This window comes from Cottoperca gobio, chromosome 11, assembly GCF_900634415.1.
Source record: "Cottoperca gobio chromosome 11, fCotGob3.1, whole genome shotgun sequence".
NCBI classification, from domain to species: Eukaryota; Metazoa; Chordata; class Actinopteri; order Perciformes; family Bovichtidae; genus Cottoperca; species Cottoperca gobio.
Genome location: NC_041365.1, coordinates 6440386 through 6460824, shown reverse-complemented (window position 1 = coordinate 6460824; position 20439 = coordinate 6440386). Strand labels below are relative to the sequence as shown.

General features: G+C 41.5%; 1 protein-coding gene across 1 annotated transcript in view; it reads right to left on the bottom strand.

Annotated features, from left to right (window-relative positions):
• The window catches only part of tinagl1 (tubulointerstitial nephritis antigen-like 1), a 22203-nt gene extending 8115 nt beyond the window's left edge, over positions 1-14088 (bottom strand). Inside the window, 8 exon segments of the mRNA XM_029443090.1 lie at positions 66-252; positions 385-535; positions 851-977; positions 2834-2948; positions 3053-3145; positions 8381-8447; positions 10558-10868; positions 13951-14088. Of these exon segments, the coding sequence (XP_029298950.1) occupies positions 66-252; positions 385-535; positions 851-977; positions 2834-2948; positions 3053-3145; positions 8381-8447; positions 10558-10861 (1044 nt within the window). The 5' untranslated portion in view covers positions 10862-10868; positions 13951-14088.
• Positions 14089-20439: the final 6351 nt, after the last annotated feature.

Sequence of the window (20439 nt, the reverse complement as noted above, 5' to 3'; positions counted from 1 at the left end):
TACCTGCAGGAAGGTGTGTATGCATGCATCACGGATGTATTTATTTGTGTTTGTGAAGTGCTTACATTGGATGAGAGCCTGTAGGGCGGTGTGGACTGGTAGATGTCGTTGTGGTAGTTGTGTGTGTTGGGGCAGCGCTCTATGGCCTGCCTCTTCCCCCGGCCGACCGAGCGACTCTGCATCATGCAGCGGCCCACCTCCACTGGTGTTTGCTGTTGGGATTGGTATGGATAACAGTCTTCTGTCACCACTCTGTGAAAGAAGAGGAGAGATGGAAAGATGAGCCACGTTTTTTTAGAATGGTGCCATCAAGTAATCACCAAAACATATTGGATGCTGCTTTGCTTTTTGTGGTTTCTAGTTCATGTAAAATTAAGTCTTTACCCTCTACGCCGGAGGTACCACCAGGCTCCATCAATGCGCCCCCCAGCACAGCCTCCCTGGTTGCGTGTGTCACAGGAAATTAGATTTTGTGGGGACAGCTGAGGAGTCATGTGACCCATTGACTGGATGGAGATTCTATCTGATGCCACAGCTAGTAAGGAGGAAAGGCAATATTACAAAATGTTTTGTTTTTTTAAACACTGAAACATATGGCAGATTGTATGAAGTTTGATTTTATCCTCTAATTGATAATCATAGATATACATCAATATTTTACACATATCTGCACAGATGATACATTTCAACCATAAACTTTGCATAGTGTCATGTCCGTGTTAGTTAGTACACGACGGCAGTGTTTCTGTCACTTTGCCTGTCAAAAGTTTTATCCTTCTATTTTTTGTTTTTCCTTTATGTCTTATAATGATATCCCATATTTCCTTCAGTTATTCTTTTCCTGCTCTACCTGCAGTTGAGAAAGCCCAGGATGCAGCACAGTTGCCCTGGTCCAGCGGTTCGTGAATCTTTCCTGGCCACTTCTCTGTTGAGTTGAAGTAGAGTGGCAGACCGTCACTCTGAGGATCCATGTTCATCTGACACACAGAAAAAGTGAGTCAACTCAAGTCAGTAGAGCTTAATCACTGTCGCACTCTCACAGAACAACCCTCCATGAGGCAACATAAATGTACCTTAAGTGAGAGCCCAAAATGTAAAACAAGGATTCAGAGTAAAATAGAGGAAACATCACCGCCAACACAGAGCTGCAGCAGTGGGACTCTTATGAATGTGGTGTAATTATTTGCCCACAAACTAACAGCTGCAATTGAAATACTTGAGGACGGCTTCGTTTGACAAGTTTGGATCACAGGCAGATTACATAAATCTGCTAATCAAGTAGTAGAAGAGATTTATTCACAGGCAATTAGGACCATTTAGCACGGTGTCAATGTCTAAACAGGGACCTTTGATCCCGGTCCTCTCCATGAAACAAGCCCCTGCCAACTGAACTCTTTGGCATGCATCTCTATTTAAACTGGCAATATCACTGTGATGATAAATCATAATTCGGATGATAAGTCTTTGATGGAGTGCAAATATTTTCCTGATAGCGTTATTCACTCGCAGTTGCTTCTCAGATGCCAAACATACTCAATCTATGAGTCTCCACTTGACGTTGGATTTTCTCCTAATCTCCCAGTTTTATTTGATAACAGAGCACACACACACACACACACACACACACACACACACACACACACATGACTTTCCCTCCCGCTCTCTGCCTGGCTGCGCTGCATTCCTCCGATTACTAGTGAGGTTTTCAAAGCACAAATGGCCACCTGACACATAACTAAGGAATGTACTACTGGTCAAAGATTTGTAGTTGTGGAAGGTCAAAGTCCAAAAAGCACAAACACCTGACCTAAAGGTATGATGAAAAGAGGGGAAATGTTTTCCATCCGTTACACGCAAGTCTACAGACAGACATGGAAGGAGACGGGGACAAAGAGATTTATGAATGGACTCTGATCTGGTTCCTGGCACAGGTAGGGACACGCTGACGGCGGAAGAAGGAGGGGGAGTCGTGAGATTTCTAGGGCGGAAGTAGTCGTGGAATGCTGGGAGAGGTAAACGGAGGGAGTGAGGAGGGATGGATGGAGGGGTGGATGGAGGTGGGGAGGTGTAGACTAAAGAGGAGGCTTGCTCTTTATTCTCCAGGCAGCCACCGTCACACTCCATATTTTCTGCCTGATGTTTTGGTTCCGTTTTATGTAATCTGTCTGGGTGAAATGTAAACAAAGACTGAGCGGATCAGAGTGGGCTGAGGTCCCAGCCAGAGACGCCATCACATACCAACAAGCCACCATAATTAAGTGAGAAATGTTTTGATCAGTGCTCTCTTGTTGTAAATGTTTAAACGTTCACATCGCAAAAACATAATATCATCTGACGGGAAGTATGCAGGAGCTTTTAAAGAAGTGAGAAGCCACAACAAAACTAACAATTCACTTTTCTCTGCATTCTCACCTGTTGCTACAACTTCCTGCTTTCCTCCTTTGGTCCAACATTAATAATATACTTTATGCATTAAAATATCTTTCTAAAATATTCAACTTTATCTTTAATTCTTGAAAACAATCCTCTAGTCTGCTGAAAATGTTCTAAAGACAACAAACTGTAAATAAAATGATACAGAAGAAATTAGCACTGTTAACCGTAATGGTGCAGCTATAGCAAACATGTCGTCCAACTATTACAAATACGTAATATGTGATGTATGGGACACTAAAGAGATAAAGTGCTAATATTATTTTAAGTGTAATTTTAAATACAAACCCTGGGCTTAAGAGGTTACACCCTGCATGGAAATAAGTTCTCTCATGCCACCTTTTAAAAGCAAGGTCAGAGGTCAAAGGTCAGTTACAAAACCCTGAAGACTGTGCTGTACCTGCATCTCATTCATGTTCATAATAGTCCGTGAGGGTCTCTGTGTGCCCAGGCGGTACCGGATGCCCTCGTCCAGAGTCATGCCGTAGAGCTGACTGTAGTTACCGGCCTTCCACCTGAAAGCACAAAATAAGAGGAGAATGTGTTTGTATTAAAGATATCATTGTGCAGAACAGAAAGTATGTGTGTGTTTGTGTGTGCCCGTGTTTGTATGTTTTACCCATAGTTTCCTCTGTTAACGGCATGGATGATGTCCGGCGCCATTAGACAGGCATTCTGCTCGCACTCCCAGCGTCCTGTGGTCCCGCATGTACTACAGAGGAGACAGAGGGTAGGGGCAAAGAGAAGAGACCATTAAAGGCAAAAGCGGCTGTAATTGCATGAACATAGTTTAAATTTCCATTTCCATGCTAAAGCCAGTGAAGTCAACAACTTAAAATAGAAAGACTATCTGAGACATACACAAATATGCAGGGGCTCAGAGGAATTCCCAAATAAGAAATAAATGAATGGCAGAACAACAATAACGGTAATAAGTGAGAAAACAGAGGCAGAGGTTAAAGGAAGAATCCAGCCTTTTGGGGGCCGCAGAACACAGATCCTTTTTAGTCCAAAGAAAGCAGAGAAGAAGTCGAGAAGATGACCGAAGAGATAAGAGAACAGGATATTAATGATGACGGTGAAGTTTTCTTTAGGGATGCTTAAAAATAACTTGCACTTTGTACTTTCTGATGACTCACTGTGGTATGTCCGTGTGTCCGTGTCCGTGTGTGTGTGTGTGTGTGTGTGTGTGCGTGTGTGTGTGTGAAAAGGACTCGTAAAAGTCCTGCATGCAAATGTAACCAGTAACTGTACTGTAAAATAAATGCAGTGAAGTATAAATGGAATCACGAGTACTTCACAATTGTCAAGACACAAGACTCACACAGATGAGTCACCCTGCCTTCAGTTCACCTCGTACTTCAAAGTAAATTATTTGCTGCAGCTAAACTTTTTAAACTTTCTCAATATTTGTGTAAAACTATAACCATCTACAGCAGGGGTCTTCAATGCTTTTCAGGCCAAGGACCCCCAAACTGGTGTAGGGTGAAGCAGGGACCCCCTACTGTATATATTGTATAGAAGAGGCTTGAGGGGGGGGGGGAGGGGGGGGAACTATATAGTTCCTCAAAGCAGCTGTCTGAACAAAAGAAAACAATAAAACTGATGCCTGTCCTATATAACTTTATCTTAACCTATCAAGATACTATAATAATAATATATATATATATATATATATATATATATATATATATATATATATATATATATATATATATATATATATATATATATATATATATATATATATATATATATATATATATATATATATATATATATATATATATATATACATATATAATATAGCAATACAAAATAACTACAGTGATAGTGACTTTTCTACATCTTAAAACGATTGTGTCTTTAATCTATTCAGGAGACATTCTGTAATGTCATGCTGCTCCATCATTTCTTACAAAAATAGTTTGATATTTTGTGAAAAACTATAAATATGAAGCTACCACCAACAGCTGGTTAGCTTAGCTTAGCATAAAGACTGGAAAAAGGGAAACCAAATGTAACTAAATCTGCCTACCAGCACCTCCAAAGCCTCTTAAGCTTATTAACGCTATATCTTGTTTGTTTCATCAGGATTTAGTTTTGGTCTTTATGCTAAGCTAAAGCTTAGCTTAGCACTGGCAGATGGCTGCAGCTACATATTACTCTGAGAGCACAGTGGCATAAATCTTCTCATCTACTTATCTGCAAGAGAGCAAATAAACTATTATAACATCTAAGCCCAGAATATCACAACACACTTTATCATTAATGTTGCTCTCTGTATCTCAAAGTCTTTTGTTTTTTATATGTATTGTAACATTAATTAAATGGCAGGACTACATTCATGTTTCATTTAAATGAATTGCAAACAGGTCTCTAACTAGGTTCTTTCATTCCCCTTTGGAGGGATTTTCAAGCTTTATTGATGTTTTCTTGGTAGTCTGACATTAAATGTTTTGTTCTTAGGGCCCTCTCCTTAACACCTGCTTAAATAAAGTTACTAAGTCACCATGAACAGCTGCAAGGTCAGCCGCTGTTTCGGGACTATCATAATAAATGAGTGCGTTAGTGAGAGAAAAAGAATGAGGGGTGTTTCCCACACAGGCGTGTATAGACTTCCAACCATAAAGTCTACTGTACATTAGACATCATGTTTACAGAGAGGGGTACCTGCCTTTAAAGAGGATCATTAAAGACACACACACACACACACACACACACACACACACACACACACACACACACACACACACACACACACACACAATGATGAAGAGGCCAAAATTCCCCTTCTGTCCCATTGAAGCTTGAAGAGTGTTTATCACCTCTCAAACTGCACTCCTCCCTTCCCACACGAACAAAAATACAACGTTCAAGCACACACCCACACACCCACCCACACACACACACACCCACCCACCCACACACACACACACACACACACACACACACACACACACACACCAACAGAAGAAAGAAATATTTTACCTCTCCCTCTCTCAGTGCCAGTGGGCCAAAAACAACAATAAATTCAAACAGTAATAGCACTGGACGGACACACAGGGGCAGGTGTAATGACAGACTCGTGGAGACAGGAGGACAGAGTGTGACTTCTCGGAGGACACACACATACACACACGTTTCTTTTTGTTTGTTTGAGGCTCAGAAAAAAACAAACAAGAAAAAGAACTCTACAGTCATGCAGTAAAAGGAAAGTCAGACTTCATCTCTCCGAACCCTTCACACACTCCTTCAAGCTACTCCCATCAGGCAGACCCTTAAGAGCACCTCTGCTGAAAAAGAGGAAATACTCAAACTCTTTCATTTCAACTGCAATATCCTTTTTAAACAAGGCCAAATAGTCACTACTTTGTAATGCTGCTTTGCACACCTGCTCTTATTCATCTATGGAATTATTTGCGTTTTAATTATTTTCTTTTTGTCTTCATGGGTGCACGTTTTTATGTTGTTTGTGGGCCCACTAACCGAAGACAATGTGATGGACAATAAGGTTTTTGGAATCTTAAATCCCTTGCATACATTCATACAAATACACACACACCTGGGTGCTAAATCAGATCAGGTGGAACAGAGCCATGTTTGTGTGGCGACTTGTCTACATCATCTGAGATTCAACAACTTAGATCCTTAGACTAAGTCTAAGCTGGCATTGGCTGTTGTCCAATCTGAAGTACATGCAGACAGAGCTTCTGCCAAATCAGATAGATAGTTGCTCCTTTGGGGCTGTGTGAGATTGCCGGTGCGAGCAGCAGGCGCCGTGTTTCAGACAATTTGGAGCAGATAATCAGTTATCAGGATGCCAACAGCTCAGGGAGGAAAAGGCCTCAGCTGGGGATCCCATTAACACAGGAAAATACTGCCATACGTCACAGTGCATCACACACACACATAAGCATTGCTTAAATACTTCATGCTCAGTCAGGCTGTGTTTCTATGCTGTCTAGCACTGACACAATCTGCCAGGGAGTTATTTCAAGCTAGAAGATAAAGTTATAATAGATGGTGAAAGTGATGGTCAAAGAGCAGAGTTGTATTGACTTTATCCGTGATATTTGGCTTCCTATTAGTTAAGACATGTAGGAGGTTAGAACGTGCAAGAGTTCGACCTCTGCTAATGAGAGACTTTGGAAGGAAAAGCGGGAGAGAGCTGCCTGTTGACCCAAAGAGGAAGCCCTGTCCTCCTCCCTGCAGCCCTGATGCTGAAGGTTGGGAGGATGCACATTTGGGAAATTAATAAGTGGAGAGAGTGGGAGTAAAAACAAGGGAGTGTGTTTGTCCCTCTGCGCCAAAGCTGTGGTGCAACTTTTCAAAGATCCATGTGTATTGCCTTAACAAGCACATGTGAGAGTGTATTTGTAAGACTCTTTTGTTCAACGGTGAAAGGGGGGAGTTAGCAAATAAGGGCTGTTTTCTGGTGAACTGGGACACTGGAGGTTATTTTTACCTCAAGTCTTTCCTGAAGAAGAAATGCTTGTTACGCCATTTATAAACTGCCACCTAACCCTAACCCTATCTATGCACCCTTCAAACCTAATTGAGCTGACAAAAGTCATATTTCAGGCCTATCAGTTTGGTACAGCTCCTGGAGTGAAACAGCTCCGAGGTTTAAAGCAGAGGATGTGGAGATCAGCGGGTCAGCGTGGTTTTGGTTAGCTATGTCATGACACACAGTCACAGTGTGCTCTTGTTGCATGAGGATAAATATAATAAGGATGTACGAATGGGTGTAAAATCAACATTTGTGTGTAAGTTCACACACGTACACAGGGTCTTTTAGGGACATCAAATTACACAGACATGAGAAACCACAGTGGAGGACAGGTGAGGAATTCAACTTCCCTTCTTCCTGCCTTCACTCACTTGATCTCTTCCGTCTCCTTCCTCTAGTCTCTCAAGATCTGCGTTTCCTCTCCTTGACTGCCATCGATATCCTGCAGAAGTTGTCAAAATGACAACTGACACATGTTGCCACTCAGGGTGTAGAAGGCCACGGCCACTGAGAGCTAATCTAAAATATTGTTTTTAGAAACTTAACTTCATGTGAGGGTCATAAAGTGAACGCTTAGGAGGAAATAATAATTGACTTTATCAGCATTAGCCGTTCAATACATTATCCAGTAAGTCTGAAAACGATACGTATATAATAATACGTATTGTTCTCCATAGCTCTTAAAACAAGCCTAAAGCACCTTGTTTCCCAAACTTTAGGTGCGCGTTTCTTTCCTTACTCTCATACTGAACTATTTTTCATAGCAGTTATTTTAACTTGTCATAGCAGGAAAAGCACAGTTGTTACTAATCACATTAACGGTGGCTCTGCTCTATTCAAGAGTCCCAGTAAGTGATGACAGTGTGACAGTGAGCCAGCATGTACAATACCAGGACCCTGAAACTGAAGCAGCTAAATGGAATTCAGCCATCATTAATTTTGTTATGGACAACGACGTATGACATACAGTGGAGGAAGTGGATGTAGACAGGATCAATGTGTGTGTGTGTGTGTGTGTGTGTGTGTGTGTGTGTGTGTGTGTGTGTGTGTGTGTGAGAGAGAGAGATATGAAGATCATGTGATTAATGTAAGATTTCCACTCAAAATATGGATATAAAAACAGAAGATTACGGCATCAGTGGCTTTATTATTAGAACATGCTGTGCGCACACATATTTTGTAAACTTTATTTTTAAACTCCAGGTCCCAGAGATTTTGAAGAATATTAAGTACTGAAGGGCATCTTGGGCTTGACTGTCTTATTCAGTATAAGCATGTAATGGTTCATGTGAAGTGTTAGACCACGTAGATACACAGCATATAGATTAAGCGAGAGGAAACAATGTTTTTAGAGCTTTCAAGCTACTTAAGGGGATTGACCAGGATTTAAGAGGTTAAAAGAGCAATAAAGAGGAAGAAAGAGGGTTTACATACCATAAATTGCAGTTCTCTTTGTATGTTTGCCCTGAAAAGAACTTGTTTCCATTTCTTTCACAGGTGCCTGAGAGGAGACAAAAAGGGGCAACTTAATATGTATGCAAATATACAAATTGGGAGACAGAGATGCACTCACACTTAATATAATACAATCACACTGGCCAAATTCTTTCATTTGCAAAACACAATTAAAAAAAGTGCTTTCATAACTGAATATGTGCGGTCTAAGGAGCTCTGAGCTCCAGTAATCCAGTGTAGGAATGTGGCGTTAGCTTCTTTCCTGCATTCCCAGGCTTCCTGGGCCCTCGTCATGCTTTAACCAGCTTACGCCATCTCGAGTGAGAGCGGGGGGAAAGCCCGTCCAGTACATCCATACTTAAACATAAAACAAATCATTAACATTTGTGAGCTGTGATTCAGCAGTGACACAGCATTATCTTTCCTTTTGAGTGACTTCAACACATTACACTTTGAGTTTGAACCCGGCTTACTTACAGGTTGTGAAAACTATATTGACCTGTTGACAGATTCCCGATGAGGTTTATCTGCCAGCTGATTTACAGTGGAAGATGCTGTCAGTGTGAATTTCATATGGAATTTAGAGCTCGAGCTGGCTGAGAATTTACAGTGTGAGCATGTTTTCTTGCCTCTGGTGCGAGGCCTAGAGCTGATTGTGTGATTTATGACTGAGGCCCTCTGTTACCCATCATCCCCCTCACAGCTGTCTCACCCAGTCTGTCACAACTGAGTTACTGCAGAGCTGAAGAGTGTGACAAGTGACTCATTGGCATTGAAGGATTGTATTTTGGGGGACTCTGTGGAACTGAAAGTATGTGGTTTCATGTGATAAGTTGATGTGACTCTTTTTATATAGTATGAAGACGTTTCTTTCTGTGAGCTATTGTAAAACAAAACAATCTGTCACCTCCTTCCTTTTGAAGCACCACATGTGTGTGTAACGTGTGTGTGTCTGTGTGTGTGTGTGTGTGTGTGTGTGTGTGTGTGTGTGTGCACGCTGTTAAAAATAAATTAGTGTTTGTGTCCTACCTTATACCTGCAGCGACCCCTCTGCCTCCCGTCCTGTGCCTGCTGTCTGTCCCTCCTTCCTTCCACATAGCCCACATTCTTTCTCCTGACCTCCATTCATCTCCCCCCCCCCCCCTCCTCCCTCCCCCTGTCTGGGTTAATAAGTAGCCTACTGTTCCCTGCTCTGTTCTCAGGTAGGCCTCTGCTGTCGCCGGCACATTTTACACCTCTGCACTGATAGAATGGTACTATAAGTATGTGGGGAGTCCAAATGTAGTCAACTGAACAACTGACAATTAGCTAAATATAACTTTTCTACTAAGGGACTGTACACAAATGATCAGGGGAGGACAGGGGGAGAGTATTGTAATTGTAATCTTTGCTGAAGGGAGGATAATCAGACTTTTTTTTTCTCACCCCATATTTATATTATATTTAGCACTGCCTTCTATGAATTATTAATTTAAAAAAAGAGGTCAAACAGACATCAGAAAGATTGCTTTTCATGTGTCCAATAAGTTCCATACAGTCCTTTATCTTAAAGTTTTGTTTTATTTGGCGTCACATTTGGAGATAAGCAGTTATTGCATTTGCGATCCATATAGTGTCGCCTGTGTGAAGTCAGTCAGTTGTTTCACTTGTTTTCATCGTCTGTAGTCACTGCTCCTGTCTTGTTCAGCCATATAAAACGTTTGCTCGCAACGCTAACAGAGAACAGTAGGCCTTTAAACACAAGTGAGTTGAAGTTCGAGGCTGTTGCATCAGCTGTGTCTACCCTCTCTGGCGCACCAACCACTGCAAGGTGATGGAAAACATGTGACTGACAATGTAGCCACAGACAGGCAGTCTGTAATACTGCTAAAGCAGATCGTGATTTAACACACATTAATTCAAATGAAAGTCTTCGAGATTATTACTCTTATCATGTTTCTTTCTTGTGAGTTTAAGAAAGCAGGTAAGTAATTGTAATTCATTTCCAGGTGTCATGCTGCTTTGCATTGTGATCCAGCTCAGAGTCTGTCAGTGGGGTTCTGTGCTTCTCTCTGACTGAGATTAACTAACTACGACAGGCTCACACACACACCTGTGAAAACTCACTGATGCGCACGTAAACACATTTACGCATTTGCTTGTGCACCTTTACTTACCTATGAAAGGGGGCTCCACGCCGAGACAGTGACCCCAGAAGTCGGGGCAGCAATCGGAGACGGTGCGGTTGCAGAACAGGTCGCAGTAGCAGATGGTGTCAAGGTAGGGAATCGTGCACAGGTCGTCTCTGCCGGGGCAGCAGCCTCCTCTCCTCTCGCAGTAGGAGCCAAACGGGTCCCTGATGCCTCCAACATGGAGCGGATTGGCTAGCTCCCTCTTGGTCCTTCTAGACAGGATTCTTTCTGCAGTACTCTCTGCCACCACCAGGAGCAGCGTCGCCACAGTCAACAGGAAGAGCTTCATGATAAATCTGTGAAAGGGACAGGAAATAGGATATAAGATTGTTAGGTAAAGGTATATATAATCTGTGCACTTCTTTAATTCTTATCCTTGCAATGGATCTGAAGAAGTCGAAAAATGTTTGTGAACGTTGGCCTGCTTTTCCCAAAAAGAGACACACTCCAAAGGCTTCACAATCCACAGGAAGAGAGGTGAAGAGTTTGCACTGTGAGCAGCATAATTGGAGTATGACTGCTGCCAACAAGTCCATCCATCCAAGACAAACAGCAGCTAAATACATAAATACACTCAGCAAGAAAGTAAAAGAAAACAAGTATGTGATGAGGTCTTTAAACATGTTGAATGATGCAGGATAGGATCACTTCAGGTAAAAGGTAAAAGCTTCTTTAGCTATCTTTATGTACTCTCAACCTTCATGTGATTCCCACATTGTAGTACATTTTCCCTTAATAAGGGCTGGGATGTAGTCCCACTTGAACTGTTATTATTTCACGAATGCTGCACTGTTTGCATTGCAGTTACATTTAAATCCAGCTGCACTATAATCACCCTGTAATTAAATATTTTACTTTATCTAAGAAGAACCTGCCAGCGCAGTCACAATGAGGGGGATGGTGTTATCGTCCATGATTAGCGTGCATCTCAGTCCCGGAAATAAAGTAATGTCCTGCTGTCAAAGCTAATCAGTCACACTCGAGGAAATTGTCTGAGTGAACAGACACAGCCCACATACAGTATTAATGGACCTCAGAGACAGTAAGGTTTATCTAAATGCCATGCTGGCATGGTAACAGGGCAGGCTGAGGGAAATGGTAAACATACAGTAAATGTCTGTTTGTTTACAGAAGCTGAAATGTTCACACTTGTGCTCCAGCTGGGGCCTCTGGTGTCAATGGGTACAAATCAAGGAAAAACTAAAGTTTTAATGAAGCCGAATTATTTTACAAATGGCAAATGTCACCGGATCACCAACCAGTAGTTAGTTAGTTACTGTGTGTGTGTGTGTGTGTGTGTGTGTGTGTGTGTGTGTGTGTGTGTGTGTGTGTGCGTGCGTGCGTGCGTGCGTGCGTGTGTGTGTATGAACAAGTAATCCACAACTCTCACTGTTAGGGTTAGCAAACGTCAAAAACTCATCCATACGTTTGGTTGTGTGTGTGTGTGTGTGTGTGTGTGTGTCTGTGTGTGTGTGTGTGTGTATTGGTCTCAGGTTACTGAATGTGTGAGTCAATTTGGGGCCGGACAAAGACGAGGGGTTGGCCCGCTGCTTACATAAATAGCATCATTAATTATCCAATCAGATCTCAGAGCACAATGGACACATAAAGCAGGGCTCCGGAAAAGATTTTTCCTGTCCTGTTTTCTGCATGACTGCGTCTTTAGTTGAAACACACACACACACACACACACACACACACACACACACACAAAGGGCATATGGCAGCATTGGATGGGCAGGTCTCCTCCTTTACACAAGTGTTTTGTTGTGGCAGACTGAGCAGCAGTGCAATAAAACACCCACCAGTCTGCTGAGGCTTTGAGGTATTGCTGACAGTACCTTAACCAATAATTCCCTTGACAGAGCAACTTGTAGAGCAACTTAAACAAAACAAAAATCAGTTATTCCACAAGTAGCTTCAATTTCTGAAAAAATTGGATTGTGTTTGGTACAGTTCTCAGCTGCAGCGAGACAGTTCAGCTGATGAGTTCATATTCTCAACTCCTTTTAGTCTTAGGAAACAAGACTAACAGAAGCTGCCATATGGCCCATCAGTGCTGCAGACAGCTGTGGCCAAGCTACTGATCCCACACTGCAGCCACAGGACAGATGAACCCTCAGCAAGGGCAACGCACACACACACACTCACTCTCTCAAACACACACAGATGTACATACATAATGTACATACACACATCACACAGTAGAACTGCACTGTCTCAGCCTCAGGACCATGTTCATAACTTAAACCACTCAGCACTGAGCAACATGGAGAGGAATCTCTAATTATATCAAAAGAAAGGGTATTTCTATTTTTATTTTAAAAAAGGGTCAGTTCACCCAAAATACAAAAACATATTTATTCTCTCACCTCTTGTGGCATCTCACCATGCAATTATATTTTCATTTAATATTTGTATTTAATTTGTTTTTGGTTGTTGTGTTGCACAATTGGTCAATATATTATAATAACAAATAATTAAGAAAGTAATTTCTCTTGAATAAACGAACTCTATGACATCGTGTTGAACAATTTGAATATATTTTTTCAATGCTGTGGGCACCACAAATAAAAAATGTGTTCCTCAACTATTGTATCGGGGTGGAGTCAGAAATCTGAGAGACAGATATCTCAAAATCTGGACAACTAATAACCTAAACTGTATGTATGGCTGTGAGAGGTACGTGAGATTAATTTGGATGAACCAAACCTTTAATGTTCCCTGCTTACACTTTGCCCTATGACCCCACTCCTTCACTTTCCTCCACAAAGCTGAACTTTGAGATATCACTGCACCACCCAACAGAGAATTCAGGCATCTTGTCTCAGAATATATGCATTAAAAGCTCCAGGTCCCTCTGTGTCACACAGTCCTTGACCGATCATCTGTCCAGCCCTATTTTTAAAACACCCACCAGGTCAAGGAGAACAGAGACCATTTATAATACGGTGCAGGTGTCTAATAAGGCCTGCACCACGACAGGTGAGAGACGGGATAACTGCTCTCGGTTATCAGCCTCATTGTGAAGCCGCCAAAAACTCACTGGACTCAATAACCTCTTGGAGAAGAAAAAAAGTCTCCCACTCTAATTCTTAAACTTGTTAATAACTTCAATATTGTATCCTACAATCCCACACCCAGAAGGTAAATATGTCGTAACAGTAAAGACTTTAGTTAGCTGAATAAAGCACAGAGGGATTAGTTCTAATCTCAGAAGAAGAAGTCAAATAAAATAACATGTAAATCAAAAGAGCTTTTAAGTTTCCATGAATCAAAAAGCTATTTAAAGTAACATGAGATCAGTATGAATAAACCACACTTAGGTTCAGCCTGCACCTGCCTGGACTCTGTGAAACGTAAAGAAACTGTTGTTACCTTGAGTCCAGAGAGAAATCCTGGTTTTGTAATCCAATAATAAAGACAACTGCTTTTCTGATGTGTTGCTCAGGAAGTCATCCACAGGTAGAGAGTAAAAAAAAAAGTCTCCCTGGTCCCTGTTTCTCTCTCTCTCACTGGATCTGCTCCGTCAGACTCAGTCTTCTCTATATACAGGCAGTAAGAAGGGCTAACCACTCCCCCTCCTGACCCCCCCTTCACTCTGCCCTGTCCCCTGCTTCAGTGCCTCCTGCTCAAATCTGTACGCTCTCAAACTCAGCCTCTCTCTCTCACACACGCACACACACACACACACACACACACACACACACACACACACACACACACACACACACACACACACACACACACACACACACACACACACTTCTTTCCACTTGCTATCTCGCCATGCCTTTCCTCTCTTTATCAAACTGGAAGCTGCAATCTGAAAGTGAAATGGTTTACACTCTTATTATTTTTACGCTGCTTTTTGTTCTTTTGTTCTGTCCACTGTCACCTTCACTATCTGTGGCTTCTCCCTCCAGGGTGAAATCTACAAGTTGTCCCTCTGTGGTTGACACAGTGGTGGGCACTGCTAACCTCCTGTTCACCATCTAGTGGTCAGGCGTTGCACATTTTCACCTCAGGCAGCCATGGGATAGTCTGTGGAAGACCTCCCAGTTTCTAGAAACTTACAAACCAGCCTCTGGAGGGGAAGTTTTGGCAGGTGTTTTCTGTAATAAATAAAATATTACGGATGTTTTCTTTCTGCATAATCCACGTGTCTTGAATCTGTTTACATAATTGGCCTCTATATTGTAACAGCTCCTCCTTTCCAACCAGGAAATCAATAAGGGAGGGGAGCTTCTTTTTTGTTTTCAAGGTTTTTTGTAATTTAGCATGCATGAATTTAGTAATCAACCCCAAGGATGGCTACTTTTATATTTGATGCCACATTCAAGACAGAATATACGAAATATCAGCCGTTTCCACTATTTTTGCTCAAAGTGTGTATCATTTCTTTCGGCTTTTTGGCGTTTTTCTGAATGAGAATGCTTTGTAATAGGTATTTAGGAGACTGACATGGTGGTCCTGAAAGACACAGCTGTGCCTCAGACCCCCTTTTGGGTTGATCAATAAGGTGGAATCAATAACTGTGAGGCAGCGTAGGTGGAGAGCCAAAACCTTTCAGGACAAAAGAACAATGCCCACTCAAAACCTATTTAAATGTCCATAGATTTAATTTGCTCAGCATAATTAGCACTTGTAGAACATGTCCTCTTACAAGGTCAGCCATTCCCTCGGTGATCAGGATCAGCCAATACTCATAAGTGAGCCAATGGTTTCCCTAAAAAGTCTAAAATAAATATATAAATATAATAATGTCAGACAGTTTTAAACATCCACGGTAAAGGAACAAACGTGGATGAAATGCTACAACACCTGCTTAAACTTTGATTCTAATATGTTTGCAATTATTTGTAAATCTGAAGCTCTGCCAAGTCTACATTTGTTTAGTGAATAAATTTTTTTAAATGTTTTATCTTACAATGTGAAATACTGAACAAGCTGTCGAGATGGGCGTTCGCAGGAAGTGACTAATCCATCATTTTACAAAGGTAAAGCGAACCTAAGATTAACTGAATATAACATGAAATATATTAGATGGTTAACCACTAGTATAGAGAAATACCTATTCTATATTAGATTCATCATTCTGAAACACAATGTGATCTAACTATGAGTCAGTAGCAGACCCAAATCCAATATCAGTATATGTATCGGTGCATCTCTAAAAAACAAAACTCATTGTGAGGTTGTTGGCAAGATGCTTGGTATCTTCCCCAAAAGTCTTTAGTCTTTTGTGCACCCTGAGTTAATGATGCAAGATTGAAAACAGCGTCTCTTACTTACATGAGAGAAATGAAAAGCTCCCAGACTGCAATGTGCACAAAGATGAGACAGTTCTGGGTAACTTTTCATACAGCACTATAATTATGGCTTTAACACCTCTTACTCAACCTCATACCTCGTGAAGAAAAGGTGCTGTAAACTATGCTTACTGTGTTTTACTGTCACCACCTTCTCCATATGTTGTGTACCGTTCAGTAAAGATTGATTCAGTTGTACTAACATGTAAAGAATGCCATTTTGCATGAGTCATGTATAGAAGTGTGGCCGTGATGCTTCATTGACGGTAAATGCACAACAGGTTGATTCTAGCCATCTGTAGGAGGTGTGTGTGTGTGTGTGTGAGGACCCTCAGATAAGACCCCTGAATCAGAAGAGGAAGTCACCAGACAAGGGAGTGTGTGTGATTCATTTCCAATTCATCAGCGAAGACAGGGAGACTGAATCACCTCGGATGGCTGTTCGAAATATGTTTCACAAGATCTGTAGGCGTTGTGTTGTAAGACTCATTCACAGGGTTGTACATTCGATATGTACACAGACGTAGGCTCGACCCACCCAGTGGTGACTCAGGCCTTAACAAGGCCTCCAGATGTTTAAATGTGACCCTTAATTCTTCAGGGCAGATGCAGAAAAAAGATATCCGACCAGCAGTGCTTCTGTTTGTGAGGTCATTTCCCCGAAAATAGACTGAACTGTGGAGGCTGAGGAGGACATGCATGGTAACAATAGAGCCTATACACACACACACACACACACACACACACTCTAGGGAGAAGCAACACATGCACACAAAATGACAGTTGTGCACTTGCAGAGCCATTTGTATCAATGTATTTTAAATGTGGTTAATAAGGAAACTTCCCGAAAGATAATCTAGCATTTAGATTGGACCTGACAGACACATAGCGTGGGCCAGACACACACACACACACACACACACACACACACACACACACACACACACACACACACACACACACACACACACACACACACACACAGTCATCCTGAGGAACAATCCCTCTCTTTCTCCCAAACATTGCATCACAATCCTCCCATAATGCTACAGCGTGGCCAGGAATCCCAGCTGCACCCTCTCAGGGTGGAGGTCTCCTCTCCTGACCCCGTGGAGGAGTGGACACATGTCCATCTCCAGCCCTCTGGTGTATTTCCTGTTCCAGGAACATGACACTGATAGTAAACAAGGCATGCTGGCGGCATACGTGTGGACAGAGTGCATCACACAATCTTTCTAGATGTTTCTGACGAAGTTAGCAACAGGTGTATGGAAACACACCCACATGTGAGTGTTGATGAGAAGCACAGACATTTGGGAGACTATCAGTGTTTCCTTTGTACTGTTTGTACTCTCTTGCAGCTGGAGTTATGGCACAGGTTTTTTTTGAGAGCAGTCGATGTACTTTTTGTTTGGAAGCTACAAGCCTCAACAAAATAACCCTTACATAAACAACTTTATGGGGTTGGATATGAGATAAATTATTAATAGTTCCTTTTTGTCTCTTGTTCAGGTCTGTTTCAGGCTCAAATGACTTCTCATGTTAAGTAAAACAAGTCTCAATCCTGTGAAGGGATCTGCAGTTGCTTTGTTCTGCATATCTCAAAGACAAAACACCTGTCCCACAGACAGTGCAGCGAAGATATGGGCATGGACATGAGCATACAATTATTCTGCACAAGTTATGTGAGAGTTTGTTAACGGATGTTTTGATATAGTTCCCCATTTACTTCAATTCATCAAGACGTTTCTCCATTTTCGATTCTTCGCTCGTGAGAAAAACTAAGTTTTCTTCAAGAATTCAAGATGACACAGGGTAAGTCATCGATAAACAAATGGTCATTTCATGGGTGAAGAAAAGAGATGATGGTAACAACTAAGTACAAACACTAGAGATACTAGCGCTGTGCGCACACATACAGTATGTATCCGTATATAATCAAACATGAAACCGTAAACTTTCTCCTGTTTCTGTTTTTTTGCTATACCCAAAAGGAATAATGAAGGAAGGAAGGAAATTGTATTTACATACTACATATGTGTGTTTCCTAATATGTTTTGAGGAATTGAAGGACTTGGTGGATAAGGAGTGTATGAAGCACAGGACGCAGCAGCATCCTGAGTGCTGTGTGTGGTCATGTGGTCAACAAACGCACTTTGGTTAAGGTTGGGGGAAGATTGTGGTTTTTGGTCATTTTTCAGCTTTTTCAATATTCAACCAAGACCATGATCTTTCCCTAAAGTTCACCAAGTGAGTGCATAACAAATGTCAACCAGTTGCTGTGAGCGGATATTGTAGATAATCCAGAAAGCATGTATGTCGTCACAGAACTTTTTCCTTCAAAAAGAGATCCCCTGTTGCAAATTAATAATATATAAAGGCGATTTCCAGTCTGTGTTGTGCATATACACTCAGACAAAGCCATTTTCTACAGTTTCCATCAATGTCAAACATATTCACCATCATGTGATGAAGAAATGGATTGCTCAGCATGTAATGCAGGATGTGAACGTGAAGGTCAGTCTGTCTGTCACCCTCACGTCAGATTCATATTGATTGTGAAACCACTGACTTGCAGATTGATTACTGCTGACTGAGAAGTGACGGCTTCTGAATCATTCAGTCATAGGAAAAACTGAATTGCTAAAAATGTTTGAACTTCATTAGAGTCGGCAAAATGAAAGGAATGAAGTGAATATACAGTATGTGCAAGTCAGAGTCATGAGATTTAAAAATACATCACTAGTTATACCAATGTTTAGCATTAAGGCTCTAGCGTCCCCGTTTAAGTATCGTTACAAGACGATGTTTTTATCATTTACTGATGAGGATTAACAATTCCATTGTTATTAATAGTCATGTTAATACTTTGTTATAAAGTTAATTGGGGATTACTCCCAACATCATGCATAGCATCCCTGAAAATACTAAAACCACATACAGGAAAGCACTCACACATTATTTGAGATTAAACTGCACGATATTGTCGGTGCCAAAGATTGCAAACGATGATACAAAGTCTGTGCCTTGAGGTGTCTTTTCGTTTTAATTAAGTGAAGACCTCCAACATTGTGTTGCTACATGTAGAAGTGACTTTATGTGTCTTGCAAATGGCTTGTTGATTTGATTCTTTTGTATTTTTCAGCTGCAGATACACATCTCTGCTGTGTGAGACGGGTTTCCATTTGTTGAAATGATGACGCTTTGTGTATAAACAACAACAATCAATTGAAAGACTCATTTGGTGGAAAAAGATTCTTTGACTTCCAAACGAGGAAATGTGAAGGAAACACATCTGGCCAGGTTTGAGATATGTGTACCCGCTGGGAGAAAAGAGAAAAAACACCTCATACTCTCTCCCTCCAATACACACCCTCTCCCTTGCCTATGATGTCATCTGTTTGCTTTAAACCAAAAGACGGAAAGGCATCAGGTGGTGCCCCCCCCCCCCCCCCCCCCCCCCCCCACTCCCCAGCCTCTCCATCCATCCCCACAGGAACTGACCCAGCTGTGGAGGTCTTAACACCATTACTTAATACCCGTCACATCCATGCATCCATCCATTCACTGAAGGTACTCATGTCTCCTAATGCAGCATAATACATCCACCAGGCCTGTTCTACCGACCACTTGAAAAGTCACACTAGTAATTAAAACTGCAACGATTAGTTGACCGAAAGAAAAATAAATCCTTATTTTGATCATTGATTAATCGCTAAAGTTGCTTAAATGTTAGAAGCTTCTCAAATATGGAGATTTCCTGCTTTTCTCTGTTTTATATCATATTAAACTGAATAGCTTTGCGTCATTTAAAAGTAATTTAAAGACAGCAGAAGAGCTAGTGTCTGAAAATGCTGAGTCCCTTATTAAATATACTTTTTATTTTAGAAGTACTGGCACATCAAGTGTTAAACAGTATGACTCATTGCAGCGTGACTCCTATGCTTGATTTCTTCGAAAGTGTCTTCTACACAAATGGAGCGGAGGTAGACTCGGCCCCATTGTTTTATTTGTAGCAGAATGGAGATCAGAGGCCAGCGGTGAGGCTCAGGCAACATCAGCCTGGCTCCTCACCTCTCCTGTGTTTATCAGCTGTTTATTCAATTTAACTTGCACAACTGTTACACAAGCGATTCCCTGATCTCTGCAAGGATTTAAAACTGAATGAACATTTTATGGTTTGAAACAATTTGGTATGTTGATGCTGCTAGATTTACTATATGATTTAAAAAGGGCTTGCTGAGGGTTATTTTAGGTCAATAAATTAAATTGCAAGTTGTTTGAAATTCACTCTCTGGCTTCAGTGGTTTCAGACACAATGGCACAATTGAGGGTCTCACTGGCGACAGGAAGGGTGTGTGGGTGCATTAAACAAGCGTACAAACACGTGCATGTGTGTGTATCAAGCAGCAACACCCGGGTGTGAAAAATGAAGCCAATGCGTTAGTGCCTTAAACCTGCATTCTGTTTAATGAACAGCAGGGGGCGACTCTACCTGTTGCAAAAAGAAGTCAGATTGTATAGAGGTCTATGAGGAAATTATCCTACTTGTCAC